General features: G+C 61.4%; 4 protein-coding genes across 14 annotated transcripts; 1 reads left to right on the top strand and 3 right to left on the bottom strand.

Annotated features, from left to right (window-relative positions):
* Positions 1–14: 14 nt before the first annotated feature.
* Positions 15–2,257, bottom strand: LOC133145433 (tetraspanin-8-like). Its single transcript, XM_061268956.1, has 9 exons — positions 2,071–2,257; positions 1,461–1,529; positions 1,184–1,300; positions 1,031–1,105; positions 864–959; positions 687–800; positions 574–609; positions 427–510; positions 15–350 (listed from the first exon to the last, which is right to left on the bottom strand). The coding sequence occupies exons 1-9, from the start codon at positions 2,128–2,130 to the stop codon at positions 219–221; spliced, it is 783 nt and encodes a 260-aa protein (XP_061124940.1). The 5' UTR covers positions 2,131–2,257; the 3' UTR covers positions 15–218.
* An 805-nt stretch (positions 2,258–3,062) lies between these two features.
* Positions 3,063–13,549, top strand: ptprb (protein tyrosine phosphatase receptor type b). 3 transcript variants are annotated; one of them, XR_009710914.1, is made up of 40 exons: positions 3,063–3,759; positions 3,827–4,175; positions 4,910–5,029; positions 5,122–5,265; positions 5,328–5,585; positions 5,658–5,927; positions 6,048–6,164; positions 6,248–6,394; positions 6,466–6,583; positions 6,653–6,804; positions 6,876–7,145; positions 7,307–7,365; positions 7,427–7,631; positions 7,719–7,816; positions 7,901–8,066; positions 8,154–8,290; positions 8,355–8,499; positions 8,559–8,825; positions 8,892–9,046; positions 9,118–9,268; positions 9,374–9,474; positions 9,542–9,707; positions 9,872–10,147; positions 10,210–10,488; positions 10,578–10,721; positions 10,808–10,947; positions 11,021–11,154; positions 11,224–11,330; positions 11,397–11,502; positions 11,571–11,654; positions 11,719–11,739; positions 11,803–11,884; positions 11,956–12,046; positions 12,119–12,195; positions 12,287–12,421; positions 12,512–12,634; positions 12,709–12,865; positions 12,936–13,071; positions 13,134–13,242; positions 13,327–13,549. XR_009710914.1 is itself a non-coding variant. In XM_061268945.1 (40 exons), exons 1-40 carry the CDS (start codon positions 3,718–3,720, stop codon positions 13,347–13,349), a joined length of 5,862 nt encoding a protein of 1,953 aa, XP_061124929.1. In that variant the 5' UTR covers positions 3,252–3,717; the 3' UTR covers positions 13,350–13,549. The 3 variants fall into 3 exon arrangements, 2 of the variants coding, with proteins under 2 accessions (XP_061124929.1, XP_061124928.1); XM_061268945.1 differs by having other exon boundaries at positions 3,252–3,759; positions 11,722–11,739; positions 12,709–12,869; XM_061268944.1 differs by having other exon boundaries at positions 3,253–3,759; positions 12,709–12,869.
* A 631-nt stretch (positions 13,550–14,180) lies between these two features.
* On the bottom strand, positions 14,181–18,553 carry LOC133145430 (CCR4-NOT transcription complex subunit 2-like). 9 transcript variants are annotated; one of them, XM_061268948.1, is made up of 14 exons: positions 18,443–18,553; positions 17,165–17,431; positions 16,901–17,003; positions 16,680–16,829; positions 16,546–16,601; positions 16,332–16,457; positions 16,047–16,257; positions 15,939–15,979; positions 15,708–15,864; positions 15,572–15,633; positions 15,454–15,503; positions 15,355–15,382; positions 15,058–15,202; positions 14,181–14,990 (listed from the first exon to the last, which is right to left on the bottom strand). In XM_061268948.1, the coding sequence occupies exons 2-14, from the start codon at positions 17,415–17,417 to the stop codon at positions 14,705–14,707; spliced, it is 1,668 nt and encodes a 555-aa protein (XP_061124932.1). In that variant the 5' UTR covers positions 17,418–17,431; positions 18,443–18,553; the 3' UTR covers positions 14,181–14,704. The 9 variants fall into 9 exon arrangements, 8 of the variants coding, with proteins under 8 accessions (XP_061124932.1, XP_061124933.1, XP_061124931.1 ...); XM_061268949.1 differs by lacking the exons at positions 15,939–15,979; positions 18,443–18,553 and adding an exon at positions 17,920–18,053 and having other exon boundaries at positions 16,047–16,062; positions 16,136–16,257; XM_061268947.1 differs by lacking the exon at positions 18,443–18,553 and adding an exon at positions 17,920–18,053 and having other exon boundaries at positions 15,939–16,062; positions 16,136–16,257.
* A 3,179-nt stretch (positions 18,554–21,732) lies between these two features.
* LOC133145431 (potassium voltage-gated channel subfamily A member 5) lies at positions 21,733–23,800 on the bottom strand. Its single transcript, XM_061268954.1, has 2 exons — positions 22,946–23,800; positions 21,733–22,707 (listed from the first exon to the last, which is right to left on the bottom strand). The coding sequence occupies exons 1-2, from the start codon at positions 23,600–23,602 to the stop codon at positions 21,733–21,735; spliced, it is 1,632 nt and encodes a 543-aa protein (XP_061124938.1). The 5' UTR covers positions 23,603–23,800.
* Between the last annotated feature and the right edge of the window lie 1,650 nt (positions 23,801–25,450).

Here is a 25,450-nt window from a genome sequence, read left to right on the forward strand (position 1 = left end):
GACGGAGCTTTGGATTGGGACGACTGCCGAATGTGCGACCAAGGTCTTTATTCAAAACCAAAATCCCAAGCGCAGTAGTCCTAGCAAAGAGAGGAAGTGCTGCATTTATAAACCCGAGCGTGACAGCTTGAAAATTGTGCATTGTAACAGCAAATGATTTGTGCAGTGGTTCAAGGCAGTGGCTGCCACGATGGCCTCCGAGCAAAAGGGGGCGCCGTCTAGTAGGGGTTTTTCAGCTCCTGGTACTTGGGGAGCCCCGGCTGGAAGATGGCCGGCACCAGCATGACGGCGGGGCGTCCGCCCTTGCGCAGCTGGTGGAGGAGGACCGACGACAGCGTCAGGCCCAGCAGCTGTGGGAAACCAGAAGTCAGGTTGACGCTCGGCCCGTCCCGTCCCGGCCCGGCCCACCCCGCAAACATTCCTTACCGCCAAGAGGGCCAACGCAAAGACCACGCCGATGGCAACGTCAAGCGTCAAGAAGACGTAGGTGGCCACGAGGGGGAAACACGGCTGCAGGCGAGCCCCGCCCGTCAGCGACTTTCAACACGAGACCCGAGCGACCGAGCGACTCACCTGGCGAAAGACGGACTTCTTCATCTGCAGCATCAGCTGTAAGACGTGCACAGGTGAGTCACCGCGACGGCAAGTTTTGTGTCGACGGCAGGCGCTTTGCGCTCTCATCTTACGCTGTAGTCCACGTCGCGACAAATGCCGTCGGCGCGCGCCGCCTCATCGCACAAGCACGAGTCCGGGATGTCCAGCCGCCAGTCGTCGACGCCGAACACGCCGCAACACTGGAACTGCACGCCCAAAGTCAGCTAGCGCCGGCGCACGCCGCGCCCCGCCCGACGACCGGCCGTCACCATTTCCTGAACGCCGTCGACGATTTGCCTGGTCTTCGGGTCGGCTTCATCCAACGGCAGCAGCTTGCGGGCGTTGGCGGTCATCATGCCCTGCATCTGCCAAGGCGCACGCGCGGTTTGGCATGGCGACGGATGGTGCGAGCGCCCGCGTTTGGAGGCGACGTTACCTCGGGACGCACGGCCGCCAGGGGGATCCCCACGCGCATCATCATCAGCGTGCCGATCACCATGCACACCAGGAACTGCGCAAAAGAGGCCACATGGTCGCTTCACATTCCCCGTCGGGAGAAGAAGTTGACGGAGCAACGTGCCAAACCCACCGCGATGAGGGCGGCGCGGCTCTGGCGCAGTGCGCCGTACGCGCCCAAAGCGGCGATCAGCAGGGTGATGGTGCCCACAACGTAGAGCAGGATCAGGCCGGTGTCGCGGCCCTCCGGCTGGAAGCGCACAAGGTGAGAGAGGGAGAGAGAGAGAGAGAGAGAGAGAGAGAGCCTGTGCTGGCGTGTGCCTGCTTGCCGGCCGGCACGCCAGCCGGCCTGCACGCACGTGGGCAGGCCATCATCCCTCTCAGCTCTGTCAGCGAGCGACTAGTCTTACCGAAATGTCATTGAAGCGTGTGGCCAACTGCAGCACCAAAGCAAAGGCGATGATGGCGCACCCTACAATCTGTGATCAGAAGAAAGGCGGCGACATTTCCAACATTGTATTTGACAAACAAATGTTAGCATCATTGCGCCGCCTAGTGACGCTAGAGGGGAAAAGCAACTTTACAACGCTGTCGGGTCTGGACGCGCTCAAGGGGGAAATTGCAACTTTCGTTTAGTTTCGTTTCTTTCAAACATGTGGAAAAATAATAAGACTACTGTACACAAATGAAAAGACATAACAAAATACATGCATATACATATATACACATACAGACATATATATATATACATATAAAAATATACATATATATACATACGCACACATACATACATACATACAAACTACAAGAGTAGCAATGAAGATATAAGCACAAAGAACCATAAATCACATTCACATGTTTGAAAAGTCTTGATTAATAGACCAGGGTGCAGTTTAATTCGTTGAAAACACAAACTAAAGCGCGTTGTGTGAGGCTACGGAAGAGGCTAACGTTAGCACCAGGACGCGCAAGTGCGCACTTTTAATTTGGCGACCGGAAATGTGCTCTCGTTGAACTCACCGCGAAGAAAAAGTTGGACACGATCAAGCTGAGCTTGACGCAGCTGTTCACTTGAGTCATGTTGGCTGCTTGCGCTCCACGAAATGCGCAAAAAGGCGGCGGAAAGTCAAGACGAGCGTCCACGTCCAAGTGTGCGCGACGGATGAGGCCGATGGCGACCGAGGAGGAGTAGGGGAAGTCATTGAGGGCCGGCCGTTTCCCGTAAATGACTACCTGCCTGGCCTGCCAAATATGGGCATTTCCGCTCCGGCCGGCTGCACCGGCCAAGTTCGCCGCCGGCCGAAAAAGTGGGGAGAAACGAGCACATGACTTGCAGGGAAACACCGGGAGTTTGATTCCCGCATATGATGTTGTGAATGTGTGTGGAACAAGAAAAAAACTTCAAGGATTAGGGCCAGTGAAGAAAAAAAGAGAGGAGGAGGATGACATGATTCTGACTTGGTTTTCCTCGGTCAGAATTGTGAGAATCAAGTCAGAATTCCCACTTAAAAGTCAGAATCCTTTTTTTTTTCCTTCTTCTTCACTGGCCCCAATCCTCTTCCGTTAGTTTGTGTGTGTTGGCGTACTTTGTGTCATCCCGTTTATGATTTGAATTCCAAAGGAGCCACTCCCACTTGTGTGGATTTGACGAGCCAGCCGACTGCTTGTCTTCACCTGTCGGCCCGAAGGGGGCGCTGCAGCGGCGCATTTACGATGGTGCCACTCCGCGAAGCGCCTCGCTCGGCTTTGCAGGCTGATTGGGCTTTGCAATTAAGGCTTGGAGCCACGGTTAAGCTCGCATTTGCGTATTTCTGTAATTAAAATAGAGGAGGGCCTTTTAGGCTTGTTATTAAACTAGACGAGGGAGAGCCTTTTAGGCTTCGAAGTAAGAATTAAGGAGGCGCTATATTTCATTTATTTGGTGAGCGAGCACCTCGTGTGGAAGTGTGGCTGTGGAGTGAGATGGGACGGGAAGGAAGGAAGGAAGGAAGGAAGGAAGGAAGGAAGGAAGGCGAAGGCCTGGATCCAAAGCCGGCTTGCTTGCTTGCTTGCTCACGAAAGTTTCCCAAGTTCACCTTTGCACGGGGAAAGCAGGAAATGGCTTCCCATCCTGGCCCGGTCAGGCTAGCTGTTAGCATGCCTGGCTCTCCAGAGTCGGGGTTCAGGGGCGGAGCTAAGGTAAGTGGCCACGGGAGCGGCACTCCCTCGCCACCCTCACATCAACAGGCACATTTTCCAAACTGTGAGCGCTGCCATTTTTCACACGTCCTCTGTTGCCGCACCATGTGCACGTGGCCGACCCTCAGCTTGACCAGGCGTCGGTCCGGCCGCCCCGTCCAAACATTTCTGGCTACGCCCCCACTCTGCTTCCAAAGACACGCGACCCTGACGGAGTGGACACGTGCTCGCTGACTGGATTGCCGACCAGTCCATTGGTTGTCCACGTGTAGCCTGACCTTGACTGTGACCTGTGTCATGGTTTGCCGTAGTTGCAAATGTGTGTGTGTTTGAGCGGGCGTTGCAAGTTATTTGCAGCACCGCCAGACAGGAAGCGGAGGACAAAGAAGGAGCAGGAAAGGCGGAGCTCCCGTCCCGCAGTGGTCGCGGCGCTAGCGGAAAACGGCGGCAGAAGCGGCCCGACGAGCATGCCTGACGGCTACCTTCAAAATGGGGGCGCCACGCATCGCTGTTGTCGTGTGGATGCTGCAGGTGAGCGCCGTCGCCCTGGAGCCAGGCAATCTTTGCAACCAATTGAAAACACCCATGTGTCTTTCAGGTTCTGATTGGCTCAGCCGGGACAGACGAGACGCGGCACGCTTGTCGCCCGTCCGTCATGGACGTGATGTCCGGTTGGGATGGGGTGCGGCTAACGGTTAGCGCGCCAGGGCGCAACTGCTCCCTGGCCGTGCGGCGTGCGGACGCCGCCGAAGACATCCGTTGCGCCCGAAGAAGCCGCGAAGAAGGACGAGCCGATGCGGAGGCCAACGTGACGGCGAGTGCGTGGCCGGCGGGTGCCGTCGTCTTCACCTGCGACTTGCGGCACATGGAACCGGGAAGCGCCTACCTGCTGCAGGTCCACGCTGGCGGCGCCACGGCGGAAGTGGCCAACGTCAGCGTGCGCACCTGTAAGTTGTCCGGCGCCTTGCTAACGGGCTTCAGCCACACTGCGAGACGGGAGCTTGGGTTAGATGATGGCCGTGTAGTCTCCCAAAGCGCGCTCCGCTCCAATGCGGCTTCCGTGTGTTCTTGGGAACACGAATGGCGCTTCCCCTGATTAGAAACAGGAAAGGCGAGCCGGCTGACCGGAGCCGATGATGCCGGCCGTGGCATATGTGTGTGTGTTTTGGAAAGCATCCAAAGCAGAAGTTGTTGTTTCCACGCTGGGCCGAACTCTGTCGGTTTCCTGTCCCCGATTGTTCTTTTGTTTTGTGTGCGTGTGTATCCTAGCGCTCCAAAGAACAACACGCTTCTCACGTTCAACATGTTAAGTTAAAGTTAAAGTCCCAATGATCATTGTCACACACACATGTGGGTGTGGTGAAATTTGTCCTCTGCACTGAACCCATCCTCGTATGATTTTGATCCATCCCCTGGGGGAGAGGGGAGCAGTGAGCAGCAGCGGTGCCGCCGCGCTCAGGAATCATTTGGTGATTTAACCCCCCCCCCCAATTCCAAGCCTTAATGCTGAGTGCCAAGCAAGGAGGCTGCTGTCTGTCTGTCTCTGTCTGTCTGTCTCTGTCTGTCTGTCTCTGTCTGTCTCTGTCTGTCCGCCAGCTTTGAGGTTCTTTTCGTTTCAACGTGTCACTTCCCTCCTTCGCCACTGGGGGGGCACCTCTAACCCCGTGTTTGCTTGTGTCAGGCCCTTCGGCCCCATCAGGCCTGAGCGTGACTTCCAGGCGGAGCGACAGCCTGGGACTTTCCTGGCAGGCGGGCCCAGGCCGGACTCAGCGTTTCAGGCTGCTCGTGTGGGAGCATTCTGGTATGCCTCGGCTTTTGGCAGCGCTTGCTCTCGCGGCCGCGGCCGGCTCTCGCGGCTCGCTGCTCTGAGCTTCCGTCCGCCTCTCTCGCCAGTGCTCCCGCTGCTGAACGAGACGCTGGAGAGCACCGCCACCTGGCGCGCCGTCGGCGAGCTCACGCCGGGCAGGCGCTACAACATTACCCTGGCGACGGAGGCCGGCGGACTGCGCAACCACTCCAGCATCCGCACGCAAACAGGTACAGGTCAAGTTTCGGTTCATCCCCGGAGGACTTTGACTTTGGGCCTCCCTCATCTTTAGCGCCGGCCGCCGTGGCCGACCTGACGGCCGAAGCCGACGGCGCCTCTTTGCGCTTGTCGTGGCGAGGGCCGGCGGGCGAGGCGGACGCTCTGGTGGTGTCGCTGCGTTCGAACGACTCCGCCCCGCGACAGACGATTCTGCGGCCCGACGCCGGCGGGGTGGCGGTGGCCGGGCTGACGCCCGGCTCAGCCTATCGCGTGACGGTGAGCACCCGCAGCGGCGAGCTCATCAACTCGTCGGAGATCGACACTCGCACAGGTGGGATGGCTCGGCCCCTCGCGTCTGGCGCGCCATACCTGCTTTCGGCAATTGTCAGCTCTTGCCGTTTAGCGCCGGCGCCGGTGTCGCTCCTGGCATTGACGCCTTCCGCCCTGGGGGGTCTCCTCTTGTCATGGGCGCCCCCCGCCGGGCACTGGGATGGCTACGGGCTCATCCTCCGTGACGGCTCGCGGGAAGTAGTCGCCGCCGTCGACCTGCCCAAGGAGGCCGTCGACTTCACCTTCCCCGGGACCGGACTGCTTCCCGGACGGCGCTACCGAGCCACGCTGGCCGTCAAAAGTGGACGGCTGGCCGCAGAAAGCAGCTGTGACGGAAACATGCGTGAGACATACATGTGCAAACACAGCACACGCATTCAAATGCACAAATACACACAGCCAGGGCCGGGCCGGGCCGCACCGCACACTCGCCAACCTGGCACACGTATTGTGTTGCGGTCAGTTCCGGCGCCCGCGTACGACCTCCACATCCGGCACGCCGACGAAACGTCCTTGAGCGCCATGTGGAGCCACGCCCCCTCCGGGTGGCGGGATGCTTACTTCCTGACCCTGGTCCACGGTAGCCCCGCCCGCCTGCCCGCCCGCCTGCCGTCTCGTCCCATCCCATGGGATCCTGGCTGACCGGCCACTCGGCCCCTCTAGGTGACGTCACTGTGGACACCAGGGCGCTGGAGGCTCACGTGAGGGAGTGCACCTTTAACGTCCTCACGCCCGGGAGAATTTACAACATCACTGTGACGGCCAGGAGCGGAAACCTCAACGCGTCTGTCTTTGTGGAGGGGCGGACAGGTGCCCGTTGTCCTCTTCTCTCCTGATTGATTGTGCACGTGTGGGTTGATGTGTGCGTGCGCCTCTTCCAGTTCCTATGGCGTTGAGCGCCATGACACTGCGCAGCGTGGCCGTGGACAGCCTGCAGGCGTCCTGGGAAAAACCACGCGGGGACGTCGACTCGTACCAGCTGGCGCTACTCCAGGACAGGTGGGCCCGATCGGCCCCAGCCCACGGCGCAAATGTGGAGCGATTGACGTCTTGCGTTCTGTTGTCCAGTGTTGTCGTCCAGAACCACAGCGTTGCGCTTCCAGTTGGCCCCGCCTCCTTGTTGCTTTGCGGTCTCACGCCCGGCGCCCTGTACAGGCTGGAGGCTGTGGCGGTCAGCGCTGGCGTGCGCTCCAAAGTCACAAGTCTGGAGGGACGGACAAGTGAGTCCGGCGAAGCCACTTCAACAGCGCAGACGCGAGTCGCACGCGCGTGACCAGCCTGCCTTTTTCAGCTCCGGCGTCCGTGAGCGAGGTCACGGCGGTGAACGGCGGGCGTGCGGATACGCTGCGCGTGTCCTGGCAGCCGGCGCTCGGCGCGCTTGACAGTTACCTGGTCCGCCTCGAGGACGGCGCGGGAACAGAGCTTCACTCTCAGGCCGTGTCGCGCCACTCGCCGCCCGAGTGCTCCTTTGGCTCCCTGACGGCCGGACGCATGTACGCTGTCGTCATTGTGACCAGGAGCGGCGGCCTGGAGAACGCCACCCGGGTTCACGCACGCACACGTGAGGCCCCGGCTCGGGACCCGGAGCCTCCCTCCCTCCATCCCTCCCTCCCTCCATGCCTCCCTCCCTCCATGCCTCCCTCCCTCCATGCCTCCCTCCCGCCATGCCTCCCTCGTCGCGCGCTGGCTTTTGTGCGACCCATGTCTCCCTCTGTCCGGCAGAACCCGCCCCGGCGCTCAACCCCACGGCCGTCCACTCGGCAAAGGACGGCTTCCTCAAGGTGCGTTTGCCGCTCCGTACCGCAGCGGGCTGAGCCTGAGCGGCCGCGTGTCTTTTGTCAGGTGTACTGGCGACCCGCGTCGGGCGACGTGAGCGCGTACGTGGTGGCGCTGTGGTACAACGGCAGCGTGGCCCAGCAGCAGAGCGTGGCGCCCGCGCGCAGCGACTGCGTCTTTGGCTCGCTCACGCCCGGCCGCCTTTACACCGTCACCGTAGCCACGTGGAGCGGAGACCTCGTCAGCAGCGCCGCCACAGACGGACGCACCTGTCGGTCAACGCGCGCCGCAACCCGTCCCAGATGGCCTCTCCGATGAGGTCCGACGGCTAGCTTGCTTTCTTTTCTTGTTCCTTCAGTGCCAGCCTGCGTGTCCAATCTGTCACTGAGCAATGCAGGATCAGGTGAGCTGACCGTCACCTGGAGCCCCGCCCCCGGAGATGTGGATCACTACGAGGTACTCCGGCCGGCGGCGTGAAAAATAAGCCGAGACTCCCCGGGCGGGCCCGCACGTTAGCTTAGCGTGCTATCTTGCGCGCAGATCACACTGCTGTTCAACGACACGCGCGTCTTTCCGCCACTCACGTTGGACAGCGACGCGCGACGCCACCGATTCACGTCGCTGACGGCGGGACGCCTCTACAAGACGGTGGTGTCCGCTGTCAGCGGGCCCAACCAGAGGGCGCTCTTCGTCCAGGGACGCACAGGTACCCGTCGGGTTCCGTTGCCGGCTTCTGATGGTGGCCGGCGCCCGTAGACGTGCCGCTTTTGTTATCCCTCCCCCCCCGCTCCAGTCCCTGCCGCCGTGACGGACCTCCGCCTGACGCCACGGCGCCCCCCCGCGGACGGAGGACTGACGGCCAGGTGGACGGCGGCGCTCGGAGACGTGGACGTGTACGTCGTGTCGCTGTCGGCGGCCGCCGCCGCGCGGGTGAGTCGGGCGAGAACGACGACGCGACTTCCCCCCTCCGTCCACGACTTCTTCCTATCTCCAGGGCGATGTGGCGGAGTCTCGGCTCGTCCCCGAACACGTCTCGTCTCTGGACTTCTTGGATCTGATCCCGGGCCAGGCCTATAATATCACCGTACAATCGCGAAGCGGGGAGCTGACCAATAGCAAGGCGGCGTCCGGCCGCACGGGTGAGCCCCGGCAAATCAAGCAAATCAAGGGTGCCCTTCCTTCAATTCTCAATTTTCAGCCCCGGCGCCCGTGAGCGGGCTGCAGGCGGACAAGGAGCACACGCCGCACGGCCTGACGGTCACGTGGGAGCGGCCGGCGGGACGCTACGACTCCTTCAGGCTGCTGCTCGCCGCCGACGGCGCCACGCTGGCCGACCTGACGCTGCCGGCCGCCGCCCGCTCGCATCGCCTGGACGGGCTGATGGCCGGGAGGTGGTACGGCGTGACCGTGCTCACGCTCAGCGGGGGCGTGGCCTCCGCCCCAGTCACGGCCGAAGGGCAAACACGTGAGTGAGGCGCGTGGGGGCTTTTTTGCCCGGGCTCCCCTGAAGCTCCGCCCGCTGCGTCTTCAGGTCCCGCCGCCGTGAGCAACTTAACAGTGACGTCTGCCAACTCTTCGTCCCTGGGCTTCTCGTGGCGCCACACGGAAGGGCACGTCGACGTCTACGAGGCGTCGCTTTTCGCTCGGGCTGACGAAGAGCGGGAAACGGTCGGCGGGAAGCAGCAGGTGCGTTGGCGGAGGTCGCCGTGGAGCGCATTTGCCGCTTTTAACACCTTGCGCGGCGGCGGCGGCGGCAGGTTTGGGGCGAGCCGGCGGGCGTGCAGAAGGTGTCGCCGGGCGTGGACGCGTGCCTTTTCACGGGCCTGCAGGCGGGAAGTCTGCACCGGCTGCAGGTGGTCAGCTGGAGTCGACACCTGAGCAGCGACTCGGCCGTCGTCGCCAGAACCGGTCAGTCGTCCAGGCGATGGGGACGGCGACGTGCCTTTCCCTCCGGCCGGCCCACGCGCGCTTGTCACTCACGCCTTTTCCACTGCTTGGTTTGTTGGTCGGCAGCACCCTCTCCCGTCCGCGGCCTGCGGCTGGACAGTTCTGGGGAGACGGACAAACTGGCAAGCAGCTGGAGCCACGGCGACGGCCGGCGGAGCGCCTACCAGGTGGGACGCTCGGCACGGATCGAGCCGAGCGAGCGACGCGGTTCAAACCGGAGGCTGTGTGTGTCAGGTGACCTTGACGGAGGCGTCGGGCGCCGTGGCGGGAGCCCGGCTGCTGGGGCCGGAGCGGAGCGCTCACGTGTTTGCGGGGCTGCTTCCCGGGAGACTCTACCGCCTTGACGTGGTCACGCGCAGCGGCGAGATGAGCAGCAAGGCCTCGGCGCTCGCACGTACCGGTAAGCGGCAACAGGTGGGCGGCAATAGGTGGGCGGCAATAGGTGGGCGGCAATAGGTGGGCGCCAACAGGTGGGCGCCAACAGGTGGGCGCCTGCCCCCCTTTTTTTGTTGTGAATGAACCGGAAGATGAAACTGAAGCTGAGCGTCAAGATTTTGCTTTCAGCTCCAGCCCCGCCCACCCGGCTGGCGATCGAGCAAGGCCCGGACAACGAGACGCTGGAGCTGGCGTGGGCCGGCCCCGCCTCCGGTGACTACGACAGCTTCGCCGTGGCGTGGACGCCCCCAGACCGCTTGGCGGTAGCTGGCTCGGGCCCGACCGCTCGTCTGCTGGCCGGCGCCTTTCCGGGCCGACGCTACGACTTCACCGTGGCCACCGTGAGCGGGGCGGCGGGCGGGCCAGTGGCCACCAGCCGGCCGATCCGGACCACCGTCACGACAAGTGGGTGGAGAAAAGTCCCCTGCGCCTTTGACCTTTTTGTAAGGCCAGCGCTGTCCCGGCAGGGCCGTCCCCTCTGCGCTCCCTCCGCTGCGTCCCCGTGTCGTCGTCGTCCGTGTCCTGCCGGTGGTCTCCCCCTGTGTCCGACTTGGACTCGTTCGAGGTGGAGTGTCGTCGCCACGACGACGGGGAGTTGACATCGGCCGTGCGTCTGGGGGCCGCCGTCACGGCGGTCACCCTGGACCGATTGGACGCCTTTAGGAAGTACGCGGTCACCGTGAGGGCGGCGTCGCACGGACGCACCGGCGCGCCCAGCACACGCACGGCCGTCACCATGATCGACCGTGAGCACTGGCGCCGACAGACAAACGTGGCCGCACGGATGTCGGTCGGGGCTTTTGACTTACGTGGCCGTCCGTCTACGCCCCGGCAGGTCCCCCGGCCCCGCCCCCCAGCGTGAGGGTGAGCGCGGCGCAGGTGACGTGGTCGTCAGTCTTGTTTCGCTTCAACTGCTCGTGGTTCAGCGACGTCAACGGCGCCGTCAGATACTTTGCCGTCATCGTGGCTCAGTCGGACGGTAAGGGCTTTCCTTCGGACGAGGTTGGTCTGTGGCCGCCGCCGCCGCCGCCGCCGCGTTCTGAGCGCGCTTGTGTCCCCAAACAGCCCACGAGGTCCTGCTGCCCGAGCAGCGCCACCCACTGCCCTCCTACAGCCATTATGTCAACAACGCCTCGGTCAGGGCCTACCAGAGCGCCTACTTCCTCAACAGATGCCCACGAGATGCCAGCACGACAGCCGGCCAGGTCAAACGCGTGCGTTGCAAGCGGGCGGGCGTCCGGGCGGTGAAGCTGACCGAGCTTTGCTCCCTTTGCTCAGTCGGTGGAGGTCAACTTGGGGGCGGGAGGCGACCGACTGGGCGGGCCCTGTGATCGTTCCCGTGACAACTCCTACTTGGGCGAGAGCTTTGGAGACTTCTGCGACGGCCCGCTCAAGCAGAGAACTTCTTACAGGTCACCACTGACTCCGTTGGGAGGGGGGCGCCCGGCGCGCTTGACGCTAACTTGTACGTGCGCGTGCAGACTCAGCGTGCGAGCGTTCACGCGACTGTTTGACGAAAACGGCAGAGAGTTTCCTCAGCCGCTCTTCAGCGACACCTACCTGTCCGCCCCGCTCAGGACGCACGCAGGTAAGCCATATGCACGGTCCAGCAGGTGTCACCGGCGCTCCTGTGACGTGCGTGCGTTGCTGCCAGAGCCACTAGGGGGCGCGGTGGAGGGAGCCAGCACCTGCACGTTCGCATTAGGCGTGATGGTGACCCTGGCGTCCCTGCTGCTGTACCGCCGGCGAGTGAGGAAAGTGTAAGTCCGCTTGCCGCCTCGTCCCGCCTCGTGCCTTTGCCGCTGGCCTTACCTTTGTTTGTTTGCAGTGCGGCGGCGCAGGAGAACCCGCTGGTCAGGATCAATCTGTGGAAGGCGCCGCGTAGCACCGCCACGTACTTGGGCGTCAAGAGGTCAGTGTGTGCGCTCCGTAGCTCCCTCGTGGTTCCGGCTGACCGCTGTGCTTTTGCTTCTCAGCAGCGCTCGTCGCGTCTCCAGGTGAGTACAATGGTGACCGTACAATCGACGACGTGTTGTGTGACGTGTGCGCTGTGCGTGCAGTCCGGTGAAAGCCGCTCACTTTGAGTCTCACCTGTCGAAGCTCCAAGCGGACGCCGGCGTTCTCATGTCGGAGGAGTTTGAGGTAAGGCGTCGGCCGCCGAGCGCCAACTCGGCGGGGCGGCGTCCCGCCCTCACTTGAGGTGTGACCGGTAGGAGCTGAAGGAGGCGGGTCGCAGTCAGCCGGCGGAGGCGGCGCGCCTGCCCGACAACCGCGCCAAGAACCGCTACAACAACATCTTGCCGTGTGCGTTCCCTTCCTGCCCGACCGCCCGCCTGGCGCCCGCCCCGCGTAACGCACCTGAATGCGCTTTTCCAGATGATTCCACACGCGTCAAGCTGTCATGTCTGGACGACGACTCGTGCTCCGACTATATTAACGCCAGCTACGTGCCGGTACGCACGCATGCGCTCTGCACGCTATGCGCTCTGCACGCTATGCGCTCTGCACGCCGTGTCACCGGAGTTGCTCCCGCTTGTGTTGCAGGGTTCCAACTTCCGTCGCGAGTACGTGGCCACGCAAGGCCCGCTGCCCGCCACCAAGGACGACTTCTGGAGGATGCTGTGGGAACACGGCGTGCGTGTCGTCGTCATGGTGACGCAGTGCGTGGAGAAGGGACGGGTACGATGCTGCGCGACGCGGCCTGACCTCGTGACCTCTACGCGGTGAAGATGACCTGACGGTGACGCCTGCGCCGTGTCGGTCGCGCAGGTCAAGTGCGAGCGCTACTGGCCTTGCTATGATGAGACGGCGTACTACGGCGAGCTGCTGGTCCAGATGACGTCAGAGTCGGTTCTTCCCGAGTGGACGGTCCGCGACTTCCGCATTTCCCCGGTGGGTGAGCGAGCGAGCGAGCGAGTGTTATGCCCGCGGGTCACCGCTAACTGTGGCGGCTGCCACGCTCACAGGAGAGAGGCGGAGCCCCCCGCGCCGTCCGCCACTTCCACTTCACCGTGTGGCCCGACCACGGCGTCCCCGAGGGCACGCATGCCCTCGTCCACTTTGTCAGGACCGTGCGAGAGTTTGCGGACCGCTCGGCCACCCCCGGGCCCACCGTGGTCCACTGCAGGTTGCGGAGCACGCTCGGCGGGTCGTGCCGTCACGTCTGCCTTTTTTCACGTGGGTTGGTTTTCAGCGCCGGCGTGGGCCGCACGGGGACCTTCATTGCGCTGGACCGCCTGCTGCAGGAGCTGGACGCCGAAAGCGGCGTGGACGTGTACGGCTGCGTCTTTGACCTGCGCCTCCACCGCCAGCACATGGTCCAGACGGAGGTGAGGCCTAACCCTAACCCTGGCTGGATGGTCACGGTGATGTCACTTCCTTCCCATTGCAGTGCCAGTACGCCCTCCTGCATCAATGCGTGCGCGATGTGCTGAGAGCACGCAAACATCAGAGCGACTACGCCATCTATGAAAACTTTGACCCAGACTTGTGCCGCCGCGGTGAGTGAGAACGATGGTGGCGTCCTTGCGCAATGATGTCGCCGCTGCGCTCACGCCGCTTTGCCCCTCGCTCTCCTGTTCCAGAGCTGATCTGCTCGGGCCGCTGACGCAAGGAAGCGCCGTGGCTATGATGGAAGCGAATGAATGCATTTACTTTTACATTTGAAAAGGATGTCAATATGATGAGTAATCCATAGCAGGAAGTATAACACTTTTTACTGTCAGCATTTACAAGCAAACTTGTCTATCTATAGGTTGTATCCGTTGCACTTTAGCTGAGCCAGCAAATAAAGAGAGCTAGCAACAATGTCGCGGTGTTTGTTGAGCTACCTCACTCCACTTTTTCGGGTTCAACCTGTGACGCTTGACAATGGACAATGACGTCACAAGCCTGTGCCGCGAGCACATTTCCGACGAAGGCGCTGAAAAGTGGGCGTTACCTTGGGCGCGACCGGACCGGAGTGGAGTCGTCCGCGGAGCGAGTGCAGGTGCGCAATCAGTTGGCTCTTGGCAAGTGGCCGCCACCTTGGCCTCGTGGAACGCAGCAGCACAGCAGCGCAAAGGTCAGTCAATGCGACGCCGACGCAGGCAGCGCCCCCTGCTACGGCCGGCCATTGCGTCGAGTCCGGCCGGCCGGGCGGGGGGGCGCTGCAACGATACCACGTGATACCACGGGAGACCACGGCCGCCCGCCCGCCCGCTCACGAGCAGACAAGTAGCAAAAGAAAGCCGGCCGGCTAGATTTGTCAGAGGAAACTGAGCTAAATGTCGAGTAGACACCTTGAGCAGAAACGAGCCAAAAGTGGAGTGGATGCTTAAACGTACGTGTGTCTGTCTGCTTTAATAACGAACGCTTGTTTCGACATGACACGCTCCTCCGGCGGTAGTGACGTCACGCTAGGCCGCTAAATGACATGTTGACAGATGACGATCGCAAGTTTCATTATCAGAATATTTATTTGTGGCTAAGAAAAACAGAGAACACAACTATTTGTTACTCTGCAAACACTAGCTGCCATATTGAGTCCAGGTCAAATCAGGTGGGGAAACAAAACAAGCGGGCTGTCTCCCTGGCAACCGGATGCGGCGGGCGCCCCCCGGTGGCGGTTTGAGGAATGCGGATGCGTCCTCCAAAAAGGACAAGTGTGCTGATGCCAATCCCTTTGTGCCTTCACTCCATTTCCAACGCCGTTTGTCCACCAAGTAGACTTACTGATTACTCGTCAACATTTAGTAACACGCATTCGATGCCTCAACATGCAAAATGGCGTCAGGGTGGGGACAAACGCGGACGAGCGTAACAGCCGTGGCTTTGCCCGCTCGGGAGCGTTGCTGACCGCCAAGCAGTTTCCCGGGCCATGTTCTGAGCCCGACTGAACAAGCGAGAACACAAAGTGTACAGTTTCAACTGGCTTTGGACTCGATGCTCAGCGGGGTTTCTGTGGACATGTGTGCCATGGCATCATGTTGCCTTTTTTTTTTCTCTTTTAGTGTGAAAGGATGCTACAAAGTCCACTTCCTGTCCTGGCCTCACCCTAAGCCTCACTTCAGGGGAGAAGGCAATCAAAAAAATCAGGTGAGGAAAACGCAAATGTAGGTTTCTTGGACCGTCGGTCGAGGGTGGGGCTGGCGGCCGGGCGAGCGGCCGGCCGGCCGGCCAATCAGAAGGCCTGCTGGGCGGGGTTGTAGTTGAAGGTGGAGGGAACGTGAGGTCGCTCTTCCAGTTTGTCGTACTCCAGGTGGAACTCCTGATTGGGAGGGTTAGGGTTAGCATGTGCGGCTGTGTGTGTGTGTGTGTGTGTGTTTGCGTGACACCTTGGCAACCTTCCTCCAGTTGAGGCAGTCAAAGAAGTAGTACGTGCCCCTCTCGTAGGCGTTTGTCTTGAGCGACGGCTCCATGCCGGGTGCCCGCGTGATCCACACCCGCTCCTCCTTGTGGTAGCGCCAGTCCCTGTTGAAGCTAGCGTGCCCACACATGTTGTGATGCGCCGGGTGCGCATGAGCGAGTGCGCGAGTGAGTGCGTGCGTGCGGCTCTCACAGCTCCACGGCGGACAGCAGCTGCAGCAGGTCGCCGCCGTTCATGTAGTAAAGGTAAAAGAGGAGGTCCTCACCGTAGCGGGACAACTTGATGGCGGCCAGCTGGACGGCAGCACAATGTCAGCACCTGCAGGCGCGCACGCACGCACGCACGCACGCGCACATGGCCGTACCTTGTCCCGTATGTGGACGTTGGTCAAGTATTCCGACGGTACGTGAAAATCTGCCCGGCGAGGAGGAAAGCATCCGGTTAACCCACTCTGGCCAGTTGTTCCGCGCCGCCAAACTCACCGATGTCCTGCGGCCGGCACGGCGCCGACGCCCACGGAGACGCAAACTTGGGGTAGAGGTTCCTGCAGGGCGGCAGGACAAGATGTTGTGATTGGTGGTGGGGGGGGGGGGCGATATGGGGGCAACGGCGGCGTACTCGGGCGAGTTGAGGTTGAGGCCTAGCGTGGTGAGGTCGGATCCGAGAGCCAGGTGCACCGTGCCGGGCTCGGTCTCGGCCGCCCGGATGAACGTCAGCAGGCCGATCATGCCGAATTGGTCCGTTACCATGCCGAGCGGGATGTTGCTCACGCGTCCTGCAAGCGAGCGGCGTGAGGCTGCGCGTGCGCCCGGCCGGCTTTGTCAGCTCGGGCGCGCCCGCGTGTCTCACCGTCGGGCAGCACCTGTATTCCTTTCTTGTGCTGGTTGTCGCTGCTCGCCGACACACAACTTTTGTCACCCGGAAACTTTGGAGCGTCTGTGTTGGAGGCGGGCTTACCTGAAGAGCCGAGGTTCTGAGCGGCCGAGACGAGAGTCAGCCCACAGCAATTCGCCGGCGGCTTTGCAGCGAGCGCGCGCGCGCGTCACCGTTTTGCCGTCGTCGCCGGGGTCTTTGGTCTGGTAGTTTGGGCCCGGTAGTGCTGGGAAATCCTCGTTGTGGATGGAGAAGTCTTGCGACTGCTCGCCAGACGGCTTAGTTACCATGCCGACTGCGGGGAGGGGTCACGGCCGGGGTGAGCCTGACAAAAGCGGTGGGCACTCGCTGGCTCGGCGTGTCGCTCACCGTAAGGCGCCCGCCCGGCCAGCGGGTTGAGCAGCGGCGCGGGGTTGGCGCCGCCGTCTCGCCGACCGCGGTCGGCCAGCGCCGGGAAGTCGGACGGGTCCAGGCCCGTCACGTTTTCGCTGCCATCTGCCAACGCCACGCAGGTCAGGAAGGAAAGGGAACGATGAAAGGTGGCGATGGTGACCGAACCGCCGTTGTGTGCGGGTTTGTTTACCTGTGCCGTTGAAGACGTTGAATCCGGGAGTCCTGCTCGCGCCGAAACCTGACATGCTGGCACAAGCAAGCGAGCACGCATGCAGGTCACACGAGCGCCGAGTCCCGGCCCGGGGGCCCCGAGTCGGACAGTACCTGCTGATGGTGAAGGCTTGCCGCGACTGTTTGGGCATTCCAATGATGCTGGGCGAGGGGCCGCCCGGACTCCGCCCCCCGCCCCCCCGTTCTCCCCCCACCTGGTGGTTGTGGTTGAGGACGGCGCGGCCGTTCTTGGGCGGAATCCCCCTGCCGTGAGGCCACTTTTGGTTACTCGGAAAACACTTTGGCGTATTCGCTGACCTCTGTTGACGGCGTACCTGCCGGGCGAGGAAGGCGTGTGGGCGGCGGCCGACTGAGCGAGTCCGCTTCGACTCGGCGGCGCCCCGCTGTTGAGGCCGCGCGCGGGGAAGCCGAGCGCACCTGAACGCAACGAGAAGAAGAAGAATCAGCACCTGACTTGAGAGCCGGGTTCCAATCCGGGCTCGGGCCTTCGCCTGCGAGCGAGCGTGTCTGCTTCATGCGAGACGCCGATGCATCTTGCTGGCGAGCGGTCGGAGGGATGACGGGTCGCGGGGTCTTACTCTGAGGGCCGTAGAGACTGGCTCCCAGCTGCGACAGCTGTCCCGAGGCGCAGGACGGGGCCGCCGTGGTCCGAAAGACAAAGGCGTCTCGCTGACGTCCGCCGGCGTCGGCGAGGTCATCCACGGCGCCGCTTCCGTCTTTGTCGGCGCGCTGCGGGAAGACGGACGGCTGGCCGTAGTAGAGGCCGCCCGGCTCGTCGTACTCGCCCTCCGCTCCCGCCTCCGTGAACTTCTTCCGGTTAGCCCCAAACATGGCCGCCGTGTCACCTGCCACAAACCCCCCAAATTTGGCCACTAGTTTTAAATAATTGCCGTTAGGGCGGCCGATGAATGGCTGCTGCAACTGCCAATTCAATATCAATCCAATGATTTCCCCTTTGGCCAGCTGGCGCTTAAGGCAGGTTTCCCGATTGACTTATTTTGATGGCAAGATTTCTGCAAAGTGTTTACAAACTGGGGCGCGCTTATGATCGGTCAGGTGACGAGGTGGGCGTGTCTTTGTGTCCTAACACGAGGGAGGACTGTGTCGAGTGAGGTCAGCAGTTGGCGATGGGCACGCAGGAAACAGGAAAGCTGCACAAGAGCGAGCGAGGGAGCGAGCTTGGAGGTGAGCCAATGTGCCGTTTGCAATGTCATTGGCCCAAATCTTCATAATTGGCGCCGCGCGACTCTGCGGATGACGTAACGGCAAGCCGGCTCGACGTGCGGCACTGTCGCAAACGGTTAGCCTTAGCTACGAAGGCTAACGTCATTACCTTCCTGCGCCGGTGAGTGCCGGCGAGCCGGTAGCGCCACTGGCCTTTTCATTTGGGGTGCGGTGGAGCTCGCGGCAGTCTTTGAAACACTCGCAGCTGACGTCGCATGGGCTGCCACAGTCTCCCGAAGGAGCGTTAGCCGCCTGGCTCGAAGTAGCTAAAGTAACTCTCGCGGCTGGCTGGCTGGCTGCCTGGCTGGCTGGCTTTCCAAAGCCTTTCGGAGTATTCGCAAGGTCGGGTCGGGCCGCTTCTGGGTGCAGTCTACTCAAAAGTTCACCAGTCTGCCGTTTGCCAGTCTTGCAATTTGGGCACATGACGCTCGACTGGCTGTAAGTAGAACGACAACAACAAAAGGCTGAGGAGGGACGACTCGTGGCGGGAGAAAGAAAGAAAGGTCACCGGCGCGATGGAGCCTCCCTCCGCGACTTCAATGTTCAGTCGATGAACCCGACGACAGAAACGGAATTAGGCGGGCGAATTGAAAGGATTTTTAAGAGAGAAAAAAAAGGAAAAATAAGCTTACCGCATCAATCTTTCCTCACCGCTACCTTCCAAGATGGACGACATTGCGCAGCATGCTGGGAGTTGGAGTTTGAATGGCTCGCCGCTTAGTTCCACCTCGCCTATGGATGGATGGATGGATAGAGTGGGAGGGAGTGATGGATGGATGGATGGATGGAAACAAACCACTCTCGTGGAAAGTGATGAGCGGAGAATAGACAGTAGAATAGGCTTGGCTCGACCACAATGGAATGGTATGGATTCAATGCAATACGTTAAGAGCGCAACGGTAGGGTCGGGAGGAGCGGGCCGGCGCCGACGTGTCGAATTGCGCACAATGCCACTCGAAGCGCCCCTTTTCCTGCTAAGTATGAGCCTTTTTTCCAGCAGAAAACATGAATCCAAGCAACTCAAGACTCATCCAAACGCAATTCAGACGACGACGATTCCAGTACCGTGTTTGGTGTCATTTCTTCTTCGCCGACGCTTCCTACGCCACGGGCGACTCTACTCGGTTTTTGGCGCCGAGCGAGAGAAAATGCGCAGACGAGCAGAGTTGGCAGTGATTTTAATCCATTGATCGGCAACAATTGAACAAACACGACGCGCGCACACAAAAACTTTTGGCTTTGTCACACCCGTTTGGCAGCGTTGTTAAGTGGAAGGAGTCGTTAATTAAAGGGACCACAGCGGAGCGGATTGGACGGGACGCTAACATGCGTGTTGCGTCTCGCACGGACAACATGCACGGCGGTCGGCGGCCAAAGACGACATGGAGCGCGCACCTTTCCTTGGCCTTTGTGGCCTTGGCTATTGTTTGCTTCGGGCCCAAGTCGGAAGCACTTTGGTTGCGAAAAGTCTCGCCGGCCGCCAAAACGAGCAGCGGCCTCAAAACGTTCTGCCTTCCTGCCGAGCTTCGGTGAGACTTTTCCGGTGAGAGTCGACTGCTCGTTGAAGCCGATTTCTCTTTCTGCAGCAGCGGACGGCGGTGGATGCGAGCGGCGGAGGCCTCCCGCAGAATCCCGAGGCGGCCGGCAGGGTCCTGAAACACATCAGGTGCGTGCAGATGCCTCGCGGGCGGGGTCCCGAATCACGTCAGGTGCGTGCAAATGCCTCGCGGCGTCCCACCGCATATGGCTTTTCCAACAAGCGCGTGATCTTTGTTTGCCGCGACGGGCTGCTCCTCGTCGGCCGTCCGTCCGCCGACGGTGTCAAAGGCACGCAGGTCGGGAGGTGGGTGGATCGCAAGGGGTGGGGGAGCGGGGCGTACAACAGGCGAGGGTTGAGAGGTCATCTGCTCTGCAGGAAGGCACAAGCACACGTACGTCAAACATAGGCGTGACGTCCGCAAACGACAAGCACTGGGTCGGGTCGGCGTCTACGGCCGGACGCCTGGATTGCGCCCCTCCCCCGCCCCTTCTTCCTGGAAGTTAATCCGCGGCGTAGCGGCAGATGGCGGCGTGCGTCGGGCGCCGCCGCCACGCTCGTTATGAATGATTGCGCGCTGCCGGGCATTAACTTGGGATCACTTTAATCCAGCGCAGCATATGCAAGGCCTGCCGGGACAAATCCAGGCTGACCCGGCCGACGCTTTCCCCGCTCGGCTTTCACGCCGCCGCTTCCTGAAAAGTCGACGAGCTCGTCGAGGCCCGTGTTTCTTTTTTTTTGTCCCAAACGACGTTTCCGGGAATGTTTTCCGAGCGCCGCCGATTGTCACTCCGCCGTCACTGTTTGCACTTTGGCGCTTGGGCCATCTGCGTTGTGGTCGTGCGCCGGCGGGGGTGTCGCCGAGGTGGGCCGGCCGCGTGCGCGTTAAAAGGCGGGCGGAAGAAAAGGATCACGGCAGCGTAAAAGGAGGGCACAAAGCGGCGCGGACCTTTTCCGAGTTTGCGCGTGAGCGCTCGGCCTCATCGCCACGGGGCGCCGGCGGCCCACGTGACGCCCGCTAATTATACAGAACCCTTGACGGAACTTCTTCCCCGTGTGTACGCGAGAGCGTGCTTCTTTGCGTGGATCGATGTGCTTATTTGCGTCTTTGAGTGCTCGCTCGCCATGTGCGTGTGTTTGTGTCAAGTTCAATTAGTTTTGAGGTGAGTCTCAAAGGGCGCCACAAGCTCGCACTCGTCAAATCCAAAGCACGTTCTCCGAATTTGAGCGCAAACATGAAAACGGGCGGGGCCAAAAGTCACGTCGCAGGAGGACGCCTCGGTAGATGCGGGTCCCGCATTTTGCCCGGGCCGGGGCCATCGGCACGGCGCGCGCGTGTGCGCGCGTGTGTGTGTCCATGCGTGCGCGTGAGCGGTGACGCATCAAAGCTAGCCGCCAGGCTAAAGCGTTAGCTTACATAAGAGGGTCGTTGTCGGCCACGTTGCCATCCGCAATGCCTCCCTGAGGTTGGATGATGTCATCGAGCCTTGATGTCACGCCACGATGACATCATCGAGCGTCCTCCATTTTCCTTCCCCCGGCCGCAGCGAGGTTGCAGCTGAGGACCGTGGCGGGCGGCGTCTTATGTAACTTCCTCTTGGTGGCGTGGGCCCCGGCTTTTCCCTAACCCTGACGAGACGCCAAAAAAGTGGACCGCGAGGTTGCACACCATGCCGAGACCTGCGTGTTGTGCGGGGGGTGTCGGCCGGCCGGCCGGCAGTGACAGCCTTGTGTGCACAATTTGTGTGCGTGCCGTAAATTTCTATGAATGGGTGTGCGCAAGCGTGCATGCGCGCCCGCGTGGCGGAGATTATGGAAATGGAGTGAGGGATTAAAAGCAAGCAAGCAAGCAAGCAGTTTGAGTGTCAGCAGCCAAACGAGACGGCCGTTCATCAGCTTTCAGCAGATATTTTTAAGTTTTCTAATCTCCTCACGCCGCACGGCACCACGCGAGGCGAGACGAGGCGTTCAGGGACACGGCAAGCGAGCCCTGCGCCAACGCCGCCGCGCTTCATCATGTAAAAGCGGGAGATGAGGAAGGCGCCACGACTACTGCGTGTCGCCGAGCACGTGACCATCCATTGGCCGAGCGTGTCTCCATCTGCCACGTTTGTGTGCGTTCAGGAGTGTGAAATGCGCGGCGGTGAGCGCGGTTGCCGCGGCAACGCCGCAATTAGCCGCCAATTGACATGAAAGTAACGGGGGCCGAGGCGCACGTCCCGTTCCGCTCGGCCGCGTCCAGATGCCGCTGCGCCGCCGTCGGGCGGAGGAGCCGGAAGAGGGATCCCAAAGTTGGACAATGGCCACGCACTGACCTGGTACGGGTCCCGTCTCCAGACGGCGTATCCACCTGAGATGGGGTCGACGCGCACGCTGGGCGCCCGCCTACAAGTCGGTTTCCCGTGTGTCCAGGCAGAAGGCGTACAGAGAGCTTTTCAGGTCCAAGCCGCTGTTGGCCTCGACCGCCTTGCCCTTGACGGGCGAGTCTTTGCTCTCAGCCGGCGGCGCTGCTGCCGCCGCCTTGGCCTCGGGCTCATCCTTGAGCGACGACTGGTCCTGGTCGGTCTCGCGGTGGTAGAAGTAGTTGAAGTTGGAGACGATGACGGGCACAGGCAGCGCGATGGTCAGCACGCCGGCGATGGCGCAGAGCGAGCCCACGATCTTGCCGCCCACGGTGACGGGGCGCATGTCGCCGTAGCCCACCGTGGTCATGGTGACCACAGCCCACCAGAAGGCGTCGGGGATGCTGGAGAAGTGCGACTCGGGCTCGTCGGCCTCGGCGAAGAAGACGGCGCTGGAGAAGAGGATGACGCCGATGAAGAGGAAGAAGATGAGCAGGCCCAGCTCGCGCATGCTGGCCTTGAGCGTCTGGCCCAGGATCTGCAGGCCCTTGGAGTGGCGCGACAGCTTGAAGATGCGGAAGACGCGCACCAGCCGGATGACGCGCAGGATGGCCAGCGACATGGCCTGCTGGCCGTTGGGGGGCTCCTGACCCTGCTCGGCCAGCTCGGTGCCCAGCGTGATGAAGTAGGGCATGATGGACATGATGTCGATGATGTTCATCACCGTCTTGGAGAACTCGGACTTGCTGGGGCAGGCGAAGAAGCGCACAAAGAGCTCAAAGGTGAACCAGATGACGCAGGTGGTCTCGATGATGAAGAAGGGGTCGCTGAAGGTCAGCGAGGGCCGCCGGGCCGCCGTGCCGTTGTCGGGGCGCCCGCCCAGCTCGCGCTCGTCCCGGAACTCGGGCAGCGTCTCCAGGCAGAAGGTGATGATGGAGATGGTGATGACCAGCACCGACACGATGGCGATGCCGCGCGCCGGGCTCGAGCTCTCCGGGTACTCGAAGATCAGCCACACCTGCCCGCAAAACGCCGGACCTTTTTAAACTGGACGCTCGTAGCTGGCCCGAGCCGAGCCGAACGGATGTTGAATCCGCGCGCGCGCGCGAGTAGAGGGACGGCGTTGGAAAATGGCGTCACCATTGGATGGAGCGCCGCTCACTCGGGACTACGCTCGCCGCACGGGAGCGTCGGCAAACGCTCGCCTCTGCCTTACGACGAGACGAGAGACGGACGCAACCTCGGCGAGCACCCACCTGCTTCTGGAACTCGTTCCGCGGCAGCGGCTTCTCCTCCTCCTTGATGAAGCCCTCGTCCTCTCGGAAGCGCTCCATGGCCTCCTCGCCCAACTGGTAGAAGCGGATCTCGTCGGCAAACACGTCGATGGACACGTTGACGGGCCGGCGGATCTTGCCGCCCGACTGGTAGAAGTAGAGGATGCCGTCGAAGCTGGGCCGGTTGCGGTCGAAGAAGTACTCGTTGCGCAGCGGGTCAAAGTATTTGATCCGCTTGGCCGGGTCGCCCAGCAGCGTGTCGGGGAACTGGTTAAGGGTGCCCAGCTGCGTCTCGTAGCGCAGCCCGGCGATGTTGATGAGCACACGCTCGTTGCTGTCGGCGTCCAGGTCCAGGAGCTCGTCGTCAAACACGTGCGGGCTGTGGTCGGCGCGCATCAGCGCGTCCATGGCGTTCTCGCTGCAGCTCAGCGTGCTGTTCATGTCGTTGATCCTCCAGGCGGGAGCCTGCGTGGGGGGAGCTTGCTCCCGCTGCTGCTGCTCCCGCTCCCGCTGCTGCTGCTGCTGACGGGGAGCGTTCACCTCCTTGCCCAAGTCGTCCATGAGCGCCGAGTGGAGTTGCTGCTGCTCTCCGTTGTTGGCGCCGCCGTTCTCCTGCAGGCTCACCAGAGCCACCTCCATGGTCGCGCCACGCCGCCCACCTGAACGCCCGCCCGCCCGGATGGAGCCTCACACGCACTTGTTGACGGAGCTGGCCGGCATCCGGGAGGAGGAAGAGGACGTGCTGGAGATGAAGCTCCTGGCAGGAGTAGAGCGACAATGCCAGAGGAGCGCCGTCTCTCCGCCCCCTAGCTTGCCAGCCAGCCAGCCAGCGAGCGAGCGAGCGAGCAAGCGACACCCCCCGCCCCCGCCTCCACTGACCCGCCGTTTGTGCGCGCTTCACTCTTTGGCTCTCTTGCCTCTCTTTATTCTCGTCCTTTTTTTTTTTATAAACCATCTTCACGTCACTGTCGTGTGAGGGGGGGGGGGCTCTCATGCAAATGGGGCCGTTGATGTCGGCGTCATCTTATGTAAGACGACATGCGCGCGCATCACCACTCTTGGCTCGGCAGCCGACTTGCGGCGACGCGAGCCGCAATCGGCGTCTCGGCTTGCGAGATTTTGCCCGCTCGCTGGCCCTTTAAGTGCGCCGACCAACCTCAAATGTTCTCCAAAGTTGCGCACACGCCCGCCCGTAGCGAGTGACCTATTTAAAAGGTTATTTCTTTGCCTTGCGGTGGGATTAAGAAAACAAAGCATGAATGCTATATTTATCCTTTTTCCTTATCTCATGCAGAAGCCTGATCATGATCACCATCCCTGCCTTGGATTAAGCCCCCCCCACACACACACACGCGCACACGCTCCACAATAACAACATGAGTAGTAGGCGGCCCACAGGCAAAAGCATCCACACAAAAGAGGCGAGCATTAGGACCTTTTTACAAATAACCTTGCGAGTGCAGCATTTTTCTGCGCACACGAGATGTATGCGCCTGTGTGCGTGTGTGTGTGTGCCGGAGGGCAGCCGGACACAAGATTGCTTTAATTCAAGTTGACAGGCGCTGACTTCAGGTCCAGTCAAAATCACACACTCAAATGATGAAAGTTGATTTTGATTTGACTCGCCTTGTGTTCGTCCATCCGTCTTTGTGTGAATGGCATGGCACGTGACCAAGCATATTTGGTCACGGCTGACTCAAATGATCCCAAACTCTTGTTATTGCAGTTGAATTCAATGCAAACTTCTGTTTGGGTGGAGAGAAGCATTCATTTTTTTTTTTTTTTTCCCCCTCTTTTCCCCTCCTCACCTCATGCATTGCCAACGTACCAGATTGAGAATGAGCAGAGCGTGATGGCCATCTCCTGCTACGGGTGGGTGAGTACTCATATCTGTCTCAACGTGGCCATTTTTCAACAAGCCTCATATTTGTGTTTGATCACATGTGCCCGTCCAGTTTCTCTGGATGCAAACTGGGATGGAGACGCTCACCATGGCAACAGGTAATCACAGGTGCTTGCCGTCACGCCAGTCACCTGAGGGCCAGCACTCAGCGGCGCGTGCCGGCAGCGGCGCGTGCCGGCAGCGGCGCGTGCCGGCAGCGGCGCGTGCCGGCAGCGGCGCGTGCCGGCGCCTGCGCGTGCCGGCGCGTGCCGGCGCCTGCGCCTGCGCGCGCCCCGCCCCCTCTCTTGACTTCAAGTGTTCACTTCCTGTCACAGATTAAAAAACAGATTTAGTGCCAAAAGGCAGCTAAATGCGTCCATCAATCCCGCACGCACGCTCGCTCTGAAGGTGACAGCTTCTGCTTTCTCCGTTTCTGGACGCCCCTCCCTCTTTTTGCAAATTGTGAGCAGAGAAAGGAGAAGGAGAGGCGCCTGCCTGCCTGCCTGCGTGGCTGCCTGGGTGCCTGCGTGGCCGCCTGCCTGCCTGCGTGGCTGCCTGCCCCAGCGCGTCGCCGCTTCGCTTAGCGCGCGCGGCGTGCTGCGTGT

The sequence above is a fragment of the Syngnathus typhle genome, linkage group LG21, assembly GCF_033458585.1.
Source record: "Syngnathus typhle isolate RoL2023-S1 ecotype Sweden linkage group LG21, RoL_Styp_1.0, whole genome shotgun sequence".
Lineage (NCBI taxonomy): Eukaryota > Metazoa > Chordata > Actinopteri > Syngnathiformes > Syngnathidae > Syngnathus > Syngnathus typhle.

Bases quoted from the DNA above. Each gene is read 5' to 3' on its own strand.
- ptprb (XM_061268944.1), top strand. From the start codon at position 3,718: ATGGGGGCGCCACGCATCGCTGTTGTCGTGTGGATGCTGCAG. The intron at 5,266-5,327 runs GTACAGGTCAAG...CCTCATCTTTAG, and splicing joins CAGCATCCGCACGCAAACAG to CGCCGGCCGCCGTGGCCGAC. The intron at 11,655-11,718 runs GTCAGTGTGTGC...TTTGCTTCTCAG, and splicing joins ACGTACTTGGGCGTCAAGAG to CAGCGCTCGTCGCGTCTCCA.
- LOC133145430 (XM_061268946.1), bottom strand. From the start codon at position 17,971: ATGAAAAGGCCAGTGGCGCTACCGGCTCGCCGGCACTCACCGGCGCAG. The intron at 17,004-17,164 runs GTAAGACCCCGC...CGTTGCGTTCAG, and splicing joins CAGTCTCTACGGCCCTCAGA to GTGCGCTCGGCTTCCCCGCG. The intron at 16,830-16,900 runs GTACGCCGTCAA...GCCTCACGGCAG, and splicing joins ACGCCTTCCTCGCCCGGCAG to GGGGATTCCGCCCAAGAACG.
- LOC133145433 (XM_061268956.1), bottom strand. From the start codon at position 2,130: ATGACTCAAGTGAACAGCTGCGTCAAGCTCAGCTTGATCGTGTCCAAC. The intron at 1,106-1,183 runs GTGGGTTTGGCA...TCTTTTGCGCAG, and splicing joins GCCGCGCCGCCCTCATCGCG to TTCCTGGTGTGCATGGTGAT. The intron at 801-863 runs GTGACGGCCGGT...TTGGGCGTGCAG, and splicing joins TCGACGGCGTTCAGGAAATG to TTCCAGTGTTGCGGCGTGTT.
- LOC133145431 (XM_061268954.1), bottom strand. From the start codon at position 23,602: ATGGAGGTGGCTCTGGTGAGCCTGCAGGAGAACGGCGGCGCCAACAAC. The intron at 22,708-22,945 runs GTGGGTGCTCGC...TTTTGCGGGCAG, and splicing joins GGAACGAGTTCCAGAAGCAG to GTGTGGCTGATCTTCGAGTA.